The sequence below is a fragment of the Chenopodium album genome, chromosome 11 (genome assembly GCF_948465745.1).
Source record: "Chenopodium album chromosome 11, dcCheAlbu1.1, whole genome shotgun sequence".
Taxonomy (NCBI): domain Eukaryota; kingdom Viridiplantae; phylum Streptophyta; class Magnoliopsida; order Caryophyllales; family Amaranthaceae; genus Chenopodium; species Chenopodium album.
The window spans coordinates 7,836,783-7,848,920 of NC_137844.1; the positions used below are offsets into that span (position 1 = coordinate 7,836,783).

The 12,138-nt window shown below is 28.4% G+C and overlaps 1 protein-coding gene across 1 annotated transcript; it reads left to right on the forward strand.

Moving 5' to 3' along the window:
- Positions 1-960: 960 nt before the first annotated feature.
- LOC145566202 (uncharacterized) lies at positions 961-12,138 on the forward strand. Its single transcript, XM_081625695.1, has 2 exons — positions 961-1,346; positions 12,033-12,138. Exons 1-2 carry the CDS (start codon positions 961-963, stop codon positions 12,136-12,138), a joined length of 492 nt encoding a protein of 163 aa, XP_081481821.1.

Below are 12,138 nucleotides of genomic sequence, written 5' to 3' on the forward strand. Positions count from 1 at the left end.
TTAAAAAACATCATATAACATGGTTTGACTCACTTTATATCTTACTTTTGGAATATAATATAAACACTCTAAGTACATGATGTGGTTTGAAATCACATTATACCTTACATATATTCCTTGAGAAAATATAAACACTCTAAAGATGTAAATATATACCTCTCATCAATAAAAATAAACAAAAACAAAATGGTTGGACAAATAATTATGTTTAAAATGTATATTATTGTATAGTTTTAGCTACCTTAAAAATCAAACACAAAGATAAAAATGTACTCGTATAATTTTCATGTGATTAACATGAAGATGGAATGGAAGTGTCGAGATTATATAATGTAGCACCAATTTTATGATCTCTTTCAAATATTTATTGTGAAATTCCATTTATTGGGCGATTACGGGCAGTCTGCTTTCAATAGTTAATGTCCTTTAATATAGATAATGTGTTGCCTTTGTGGGATGCCATATCACATATGGTATGAATAATATATTGGTCGTCATGAATAGTTAGTTTTTGACTTGTTCACCTCGAGAAAAAAAAAAAAAAAAAAAAAAAAAAATTATAGATGATGTCCAAGTTGTGATTATGACAACTTTTTTGGGCTAAATGAAATTCACAACAAGAAAGAGTTTGATCACAATATAATAGCACTATCAGTTTTCATTTCAAATCGATTTAAAAATTAATTATATATGTAGCACAATATTTATATGTACGTGGGACAAATATATACTCTAGCTAAATCATATGTGGGCTGAGGTTTTCCATAACAATAAGATAAACATAACGGTGGGTGGTGTGTTTACAATGTTTGATCCCATATGATGATGGAAGAGTTTAATACTTTAATGTAATGAATAAAGTTGTAAATATATGAAAAAAAATGTTAATTAGCAAATAATGTACTTATGTGTGTTTCGACCACAAACTCGTTATCCAAATCTACTATAATTGAAGCACTTATGAGACTTGGCGTTGTAGCAAGAGACTCGAGTGGAGATGTCATTTTCGCAGCCAATCGTCGCACCAGAGCTTACTGGCCTCCTATTGTGGCAGAAGGGAAGGCGATAGAGCTGGCAGTCAAGCTAGCTAAGCGTTTCGGGTTGACAAACATCATCATCGAATCGGATAATCAAGTGCTTATAAACCGTCTAGGCAAAGGCTCGATCTTCTTCACCGACTTGGATGCCATCTTGAATGATATTTTATTTTCTTGTAGCTACTTCAAATCTGTTTTTTGGTGCCATGTTAAGCGGGAGGGCAACGTTGTTGCTCATAATCTTGCCCGTTTAATTCCTTATGATGTTGAACAAGTTTGGGAGAACCATTGTCCTTGTGATGTGTCTCCGTATGTGTTGATAGACAAATTATCTATATAAGGCACCGATAACGTTTCCTAAAAAAAAAAAAAATGATATGGATGCATGGAGAAGCTCCATTTTAGGTTAAATATTTTTATATCTGATACCGTTTTTTTTTAAAATAACACAAAACTTTTTTTGATACTTCAACAAAACTTAACCCTTAAAGACATGATTGAAGTTTTATAAAAGTATTTGAGTTTTGAAAACAAAAACGGTGTCAAAAATGGAAACGTTAACCCAAACATAATAGTGTTTCAATGAATCATAGTAGGTGATTAGGTTAGTATCTATGCAGTTTATACAGTGCTCTCAAAATAGAAAATCCTTGGGGGGCGGGGTAATTGTTTCAAGAAATTATAAGAAGCGTTAGTTGTCCTTGCTACTCAATAGTCAATTGTCATTTGCATGGCTAGATAAAGCACTTCAATTCCTTCTCTAGGTCAAAGTAAACCATATGTTCAATTATAACAATGTAAGTCATTTTAGTCAACCAAAGAGTTTAATTTTGGTACCTTCATTACCCTTATAGCTAGGCTACGAAACATAAGCAAAAGATTGGGATTTACTTGATGAGGTCCATATAGTCATTCATAATGAAGTACTTAGGTATTTAATCTGTTTTTAGGCTTTGTTCGTTTCACCACCTTATTTAAAAATAGTTTACATTCTATTAAGATAATTTAAGTTTAACAACAATAATTTCAATTCAACAAAAAGCAGATGAAAGGAACATAACTCTGACTATTCCATTTTGACTATTATTAATGCTCAAACTTAATTGATTTTCTTTTATCATATATTAATTGTAAAAATATATATAATCAAATATTGTTGAGTAATAATATGTTATCGATTTTCTTCACATGTTTATTTTTAACATATCAACTTTAATAAATGTTAGTTATAAATAATTTGAAGCATTAGCGGTAAGTAGACTTGTCCAATTAATATGAAACAAGTAATTAAAGAGATGATGTATATGATATCTTGCAAAGTAGTTAAGACTTAAGAACATGAAAGCTTGTATATGCTTACAATGGTTGTATACTTGTATTACTTGTATATACTTGGAACTTCAGATATTTGGTATGGAGTGACAAGCAATAAGTTAGAAAATTCAACCTAACCCTACTTCTATATTAAACGGTTTACACACTCAATTTGATAAGCTCGAGCCAATCTATCTATTTCTCATTGTCTATTTAAATATATATATTTTTTTTCGAATTCAATTTACCAAAAGGTAAGCATGTTCGGAGACATTTTTCCACAAAAATTACAAAAATCTATTCTTAGTGCTACCTTCACTCTTTTTTGATATACTCACTTAAATTACAATTTGTCTTGTCAAACTATTTTTTTTTTTACCTCCTATTGCTACTTGTGTACAAAATACAAATTAGGTAAACAATTATCACATGTATCCTTGGTTAGAATCGTTTCAATTTGTAATATCCAAATATCAGATTTTTATAATTTAACTCAACATGTAATCAAAAGTATAAATGGTCAAATACGTACGTAGTACGTTGGAGAGCGCACAAAATGCAAACAAGTAGACAAAAAAAGAATACAAAAAAAGAATGAGAATTGTAGAGAGTATAAATTTATATCTTATAATGGAGATAGTATATATTATGATGGAAGTAGTATATCTCTATATCTTATATTTGTAACAAAAAGTCTGAATTGCCAATTGCCATACTAGCATCAAAATAAGAGCGGTCTTAGATACAAGTAGATTGAGTTTTAAGCAATATTTTGGTATAGAAACTGGGAGTGCTTTGACAAATTGGTAAAAAAAAAAAAAAAAAAAAAAAAAAAAAAAAAAAAAAAAACTCTTAACAACATATGAGCAACTAATTGAGCTCTACGCTCTCCCCTTCTCGCTTTGTTTGATGCAACTAACTACGCGCTTCGTTTATTTTTTAGTAGGGTGGCCTACGCGCGCGATGTGCACGAATGAGTTAGCTTTTGTAGAGAAGTTGTATTGACGTGTATTTACATCTTTGGTTTGGGTAGTAGACCTGTTAGTTTTAATACAACCTATTTGTTTTATGTGCCTATGTGGTGACTTTGTAGAAGTATAAAAAAAGCCACTAAAATCTTTTATGACAATTATTATTTGAAACCTTCAAAAGTTTGACACTGTTATTTCAAAATTATTATTAAATAATATTTAATTAATTTGCATCCCTTCATATCTTAAACTATTGTTAGTTTAGAACTCTTAATTGATTTGCATGATTTAATAATACTTAGTGTGTTTTTCTTCAAATGAATTTTTTTTGAGCTTTGGTCATATAGAGTAATAATATGTGAAATGTTAGTTTTTGCTAAAAACTTAATAATATAAGTTTTTTTTTAATTGTTCTACGATCATCTAATATCTATATCTAATACTAAATCAATAACCATTTAGTTATATTTTTCCTCGTAAATTCTCTCCATAATTAATACTCCGTACTAGTCTAGTTTTTTTTTTTTCATAGATTTCTCTTGATTTTAGGATTTTTAAGTTCTTTACACCTTTTGATAAAATCTGCTTAAATATACTATTTAATATGAATCCCATTCAAACTCCATAATGTTATTTATGTGCCATCAAACAACGAACAATTCCAAAGCTAATAAACCTTAATAATAGTGTTGCAATTTAAGGACGACAAGATTGTAAATAAGAAGAGCAACCACGAAGGAGTAAAAATAAACAGTCTCTTCGTAAATACAATTTTTTTTTCTTTTTAAATAATAATAATAATAACATATGAAGTATAACTTTTATATTTAAAAAAAGGCATTGCAAGTTCTTTGTTGCAAGTTTTTTGTTAAAAAAAAATAAAATTTGAATTAATTGATGATATGTTTAATGAAAAAAAAAATATATTAATGAGAGCAAACATATTAATGAGGGTAAAAAAGTAAATACACATTTTTGTACATATTTTTGAGGGTATAGTCGATAGCACACTATTCCTAAGAGTTACCTTCTACTTTTTATAAGGTAGGGATTTAAAGCTAGCTAGAGTTGAAATTGCGCGGTGCTTTATTATTAGGAGGTTTAAAAAAATAATATGTTAGGGGGGTAGATAAGGTAATTAAAATTTGTAAGAAAAGATAATAATGTTAATATTTTATTAAAAAATTAAAGTAGTGTGAGAAGGAGTGAGAACCATTAGTGGATAAAAATATACGGAGTTTTATTAAATAATTGTAAAGGATTTCCAATAGAGGAAGTGTACTTTAAAAAAAAAAACGGAGGGAATATGTACCGAAGTACTAATTCAATAATACTATTGGATTATCTAGAAATATATACATAAATATAGGAAAAGATTGAAATAAACTAAATACTCCGTAAGATATTTAAGATACTCTTAAGTAGAGTATCAAATTTTACATGCTATGTAAATTTTACGTTCAATTTAGTGCGAAATAAATTTTGGCTGCGCTTTTTTCATTTAATTTTAAGTTAATTTACTTTTATAAACTTATTCAAACTTATTTAGTAAGTTTTACATTCAATTTACATTTAATTTACTTTTATGAATTTATTCGAACTTATTTAGTAATAAAATGAACTTAAGTAATTCTTATTATCCGTTATCATAATTTATTTGAACTTAATTTTTCTGAAAAAATAAACTTATAAACTCAAATATAAACCTTTTTTTCCTAATGAAAGAAGGGAAAATATAGTAAACAAAAGAGGGTTTTAAGGTGTGTTATATTCACTTTAATTTATTTTAACTTACTATTTTAACCTAAAGTTATTATAATATTAGCTACAATTTGAACTACATATATTAGCGTAATTAATTAATTTCTTATCAAAATTTATGTTTTATGAGCTTATAAGCTAAGAACTTAAATAAGATGAGCAAATTTTGAAAATTCTATTAATCTTGTAACCATTCTTATAAGTAACATTGAGAATTTAGTTCATTTAAACTAGGCCAATAAATCACGGAACCTCCATTTTTATATACTAATACATTACTTATATTGAATTGCTTTGTACGTATGTGTATATATGTATATGTATATATATATACATATATATATATATATATATATATATATATATATATATATATATATATATATATATATATATATATATATATATATATATATATATATATATATTCTAATTTTGTGCTCGTGCAATGTCCGGGTTATTTATTGAATTTTAAGATAAGTTTTTAATCTATATGTCAAATATTAAAACATATCATTGATATAAAATTAGTTAGGAATTTATGTGTGTTTTGTGATGATTTAAACATTTTTTTTTTTTTTTTTGGTGTTCCACCTGGTTCACCTTTTGGGCTAATCCGAATCCGGGGATCAGTTCTGGGTGGTTAGGTTCCAGTCTCCTCCCGATTATTGTTGTGGGGGATCGAACACGGGTCCTCCCTACCAAGTGTAGTCCCAATCATCACTACACCAACAACCAATGTAGTAGGCATGTAATGATTATTAATAATAATATTGGTGAAAAACATTTCTTGACCCGTAACCTGAAATAATGACCCTGTCCGAAATGACTCGTGACCCGATCTGATTGACAGGTCTACACACAGTAAAAAAAAATTATATTGGATTGTGAAGTATATTATTTTAATTGATTAGAATATATTATAAATAATGGATGTGGTACATTTTGAACTAATTCCTTCGCTCCAAAAAAATATTATGATACAAAAAATAAATTTATATGATAATTTATAAGAGTTATAATCTAATTATTTTTTGAATAAAATTATAATTCAATTTGTACATATGAAATATTGGTACTTTATCGAAAATAAAACTTTAAATTAACAATTTTATCCAAAATTCTATCCAAATTTGATTGAAAATAACAGAATTCTAAACTAACTTTTTTATCCTACAAATTGAATTCTATATAACTTTATACCACGTGGCGTGACACTTGGCGAAAAATTGGAACGCCAAGTGTCGCTGTCTCGTCGTATACTTGTATGGCTAAAAGTTTAGGTATATATATATATATATATATATATATATATATATATATATATATATTTCTTTGCCGATCTCTATGCACGGCTCCATAGTTTCCACCCTTCCACACATCTAGTATGGTGATTTTAGTGTAAGAAGAGGCTTTTAATTAGCACGCATGTTACAAAATTAAATGTCCCATATCATTTATGTGCATGTGTATGAAATGAGTTTTATCCAGGACATAGCACTTGGACCATTTTTTCCGAATAAAATGGAAGCGTATGTAGGTACGTAAGTAGCTAGATGCAACATAAGAAATTGTCAGCCAATTATCTAGATACGTAAGTAGGTACATTCATTTATATAGTGAAAATTTATGACAATTATATGGTCAATCTTTAATTATTCTACTTCTTCATACTAAAGACCCATACCCTTCTAAAAATCTAAAATTGAGACTTTTTTTTTTTCATATCATAATTATTAACCTATCAAAACATAATAATCCATGTGCACCTCGGACAAGATTTTGGTATCCTACCTAATTTTATCATTCATGTGATATTTAAATTCCCAATGATGTTAAAATCATTCATGTTTCTAAAATAAAAATTCCAAATGATTTGATAGATTCTTCCAAATTAGTGAAATTGTACGAGTTATGATTTATGAATATAATGAGAAGTATGGCTTTGATTGATCTTATAATTTGGTACCTCAATATTTATTCACCATAGTGTGTTGCCTTATTTAGCTACACAAGGTTTCAAATGCAATGTTATCCTTTTATCAAATGTGGTCCGCCTTTTGTATAAAAATTATGTTACCATTTATTCAAGCAAGTTGTGATGGAAAAGTTTGTACGTACCAAATGCAATGAATAATAGTGATGAAGTCAAAGTTTAGGGCTAGTGATCTATTACGGAATAATGTATTATAATTTCTCCGTTATTATTGCACCAATTGGCCTGGAGGCCTTGGACTATTGTACAATTCATATAATCTCGATAATTATATTTTAATTTTATACGTAAAGATAAATATATTAGTGTTCATTAGATTTTTAAAGATTTATCGTCATAAAAAGTTTATAATTAAAGATATTACGAGTAATAATATTTTTCTTGTACAGTAAAATAAATATCAATTTTAAGTTGCAAATTTCTGTCAAAAAAAAGAAAAGTAAGTTGCAAATTGGCGAGTCATGGAGCCAAAACAGAGAGAGAGAGATGAATATCTAACAACTAATCGATAACTCTAATTATGTACAACAAAAAATTATAAAATTTGATATTTAAAAAATAGAGATGACACGAATCAATCAAAACATTACTTGACTATATTTTATATATAAATCACAAAATAAAATCAAAAAAATCTATATAAATGGATACAAAAGTAAAATTGTGTCAATTAAAATAAAATGGCAGAAGTGCGTTCATATTCATCTTTTGCGCCCATCAAAAAAAGAAAAAAAAATGTCTTTAATGTGATACTACGTTAAGTAAGCGTATGGGCCAAGATATATGTACATAGGCCATTAGGCCCAATCCATCAAATCCACCGTATACATTGGAAATATGTAAGAAATCCAGTCCAACTCAATACATCAGTCCAAAACAGCGAAATTTGATCGCCAATGCCTTAGGATATGTTCTGTTCAGCTTAATTTTAGTTTAGCTCCAATCAGTTTATTTCATTTCAATTCCTAATTTCCTTCTTTCATATACAATTTATTTCAACTCTATTAAGTTCAGTTTAGTTCAGTTCAGCTCCAATCAGTTCAGTTAATTAGGGGGAGAAAGAATAATAATGGGAAGAGGAACCGAAGTTATTTTGACTCCAATATTTTATATTCAGTATGATTTTAAGTCTTCAGGTATACTCTTTGTTCTTTACTTTTACACCTAATTATACTAATTTTCACATTAATAACGCAAAGGTTTTGTTTTTAGACTCTAGTGTCCTCCAACATGCTAGGTTGTCATATACTTCCTCCATGTTCAAATAAATTAAATGAAACATTTTGACTTTTATAGAGTTTGTTTACTCTAATACTCATCTCGTTTGTTTGTTTTCAAACAATAAATAAATAAATAAACCAAATGACAATTAAAATTACAAAATGGTAGTAAGACAATTCAACAAAACTCTTGATGGAGAAAGATTGTGTATCTTGACTTAGCCTCAATCTCAACCTCTTAGAACAACAATGTGGTAATTTGTGGTGCATAACTTTATGATGCGATTGTGACTCCTACAAATCAAAACTTTTATTATTATTATTTTTTTTTTAAAACAAGATGATTAATTAATTACTTTATTGTAATAAAAAGTGTTGTAAATAAATGAGAAATCTAGAGTAAATAGTATAAAAAAGTAACAAGTAAGATCAAAAAGATGATCCTACAAAATAGGAAGAGTACGGTGTGTCGTGAAGCAAATTCACTGACTTGAAAACAAAATTCCGACGCAATCAGGGTGCTCAATTGTATCCGTCGGCACGTTCTCTAAGGTTAACACACCACTTCCACTCAAAGGCACTTTTGGGTGGAAGGTTGGAGCCAAGTAACTTATGCCCAATATAGAGTATGTGTTTAGCTTGTGTTTTATATGTATTTCTTGTGTGTATGATCAGGAAAATTAACCTCCAATTTATAATGAAGATTGAAGAAGATGGAAGATCAAGGAGGAATCTTTTTAATCAATAAGAAATAAAATCAGAATAATCATGGTGATTAAAACACCATAATCAACCTCTTAAATGGGGGTTATAAGAAATTAACCAAGAAAAGGAATCCAAGGGAACCGTTGGAGTCCAACGGACAAACTCGCGCCTGATCGGGCGAGCACCCAACTAAAACTTAAGTTGCTCTCGCGCCCGATCGGGCGGACACTCCCTTTTTCCAGAGATCTTCTCGTGCCCGGTCGGACGGCGGAACTCTAGAATTTTACAACTCTTCTCGCGTCCAGTCAGGCTATGTCCGCCCGATCGAGCGCCTATATCTGACCCTTTGAATTTCCTTTCTTTATTTCCAACAAAAAGTCAAGTATCATTCAAAAATAACGAGGACAAACAGAAAGCTATATGTGCAAGGAACATTGCAAGTACAAAGTTCATTCTTTAGTGTCATTAGATCCTCTATCCAGTGGCTCAATTTATATGCAAGTTGGCATTATACACATGAATTTGATGTTAATCATGTTATTAGTTCATTGTACGTCTATAGTACGTGATGCTAGTTGTATACAGACCTATCCATTATTGTTTTCTACTACTATAAGGGAGATTAATAAATGTCTTTTAATAAAATAAAGTGTTATGTAAGTTTTTATTTTATTTTATTTTTTAAAAAAAAAAGAAAAAAAAAAACCAATTTACAGTAAGTTTTCCGGTTCATATAATGAAATTATGAACGAAATGTATAAAATTCATCTTGTAAAAACTTAATCAAGAATTAAAATTGGTACTTAATAACTTCATCAAAAATTCTTGATTATATTAAGTACTCCATGTTATATTAAATTAGTGGGTCATAATTAATTTTTTAATTAAAAATCCAAAATTATTAGTTCACAAAAAGTAGAAAACCATTTGTTAAAAGGAAAATTGAAAATGAGGGAGTATCAATGTTTTTTCTCTTATCTATCTTAAAATATCAGTAATCTAGCCGAAGCCACTCCTAAATTATGTCTATCAATCATTATTTGAAAAAAAAAAAAAAAAAAAAAAAAATCATAAATGGCCCAAAACATTTGGGCCTGCTTTTTCAATAAAAGGCTATTACATGCAACTTGCAAGCACAATGGGATTGTATCTATATGGACTGCCATATTTGATATATAGATTCAATTGTGATTTGCACCCCAAAAAAATTATACACAAAGTCAAGATAACCAATTTAGGTGTCAGTGTGTCACATTTGGCAATTTCGAAACTTAGTAGACCCTTTTGACTTTTTGGGATAAGGGCTATTTGGTCCTATGCTTACTATGTTCAAGGCTTAACCAAACACCTAGACAACAAAATAGTTTTGGTTATACCATGCACCTGGTAGAACTAGTTGTACTTAAAAATTGAGTAATCGCTAACTTACAGAAAGAGAAACATAATTTGGAGAATTCAAGACTCAGGGAACATACAAGTTATACTAAGATTGAATTCAGATTAAACTAATAAAACTAGTCCAAAATAAACACTGGCGTGGCTAGTTTAATTTGAACAACCATAAGACCATTTTATTTAAATAATGACAATAGTATAATTAAATAAATTTATTGCCTCATTGTACAAAAAACTCTATGGAAATATAGCTCAAAATAAAGTAATCATCCTAAAATTTATACATAAGGAGAAAATAAATCATTTTAGAGGCCTTTTTATGTATTTAAAACCATTTTAAGAAGGGTTTTGGATTGAATCTTAAGCACCCTAAATTTGATTTTTATGTGCATCTTAATTTTCATATGTACTTTCTTATAAATACCTAGCTATTTGGCAATAAATTTAACAAATACAAATAATAAGAAGGATGCACTCACAAGATTTCTATTATGATGTTATCTAAACAAATTTGGAAGATGATGGAATGGAAAATGAATTTAAAATATATGTCTATTACCAATCACCAATAAGTAAAGAGTTCTATATTGGGCTTTATATATTCAAACTAGAATACGTATATTTATATTGATGGGATATTAGATAACTCGTGCTCATATTCGATCCCTACATTATTTCTTTAAGTTATCTTTAAATCACAAAGACAAATCTCTAGCATTTTAAGATATAAGAAACAATTTTTTTAGTCTATAGTGTTACCAATTATAAAAAATAAAATAAGTTAGATAACTAAGTAATAAATTAATGAACACAAGTAAAATAAACAATCATAGTTGTATATGCAAAGTTGTCCTCATAATTAAGACTTGATAACCTAGGATTAAGATAGAAATCAACCATAAAAAAATATTAATAAGGGAAGTGGGTGTGATTTGTTAGGATTAATATAATAAGTTTCCATAATCAAAAGAAATTATAATATATAGTATTATATTATCACGAGTTGAGGTGCGGTTGGTGAGAAGCAATGAGTCGTTAGCTTTCAATATCTTCCAATAACAGCCTCGCATTGTTGTCAATACTTCTTATCTTGTCGATCATCTTCAAAATAATGCCCATATTTTTATTTGAATACTTTGATAGCTAGCTTAGAATATATACCACTTCAAATGCAAGTTTATTTTTATGTGAGTTGCATGAACATGCAAAAACTTTACTGAGGATGTACTAATTAGATGTAAAAAAAAAGCTATATGAACATACATGTATTTAAAATTGCCACTTAACTATAAATTGACTGAATCACAAAGATAAATTTCAGGAGTATTATGTATACGGATGTATCTTGAATGATTGTAGCAATCTATTATATATATTTTAAAGACTTTCTGTAGAGGAAAATTTATAAAATGAACAATAATATACCTTAGAATGGATTTTATTAAAGTTATGTATGAATTGACAACTTGTTTTGTAAAATAAAAGTTATATATGCATGCAAGTATAGATAGATCGATGGAGATAGTTGTGTAAAGAGAACTACTTGCTCAATGCTTTACATAGATAAATATAGCATACATAATCTATTGGAAGAGTAATTTAGGAGTTTTTTATGTAACATTTTCTATTATAGGTCAGTTAATGATCAATTTTTAAACGTTGTGGATCAGACTGAAAAGAAGACTATTATGAATTTCAATATGGTGAACAAATTGGCCTATTCCTTTGCTCAAGTCTAG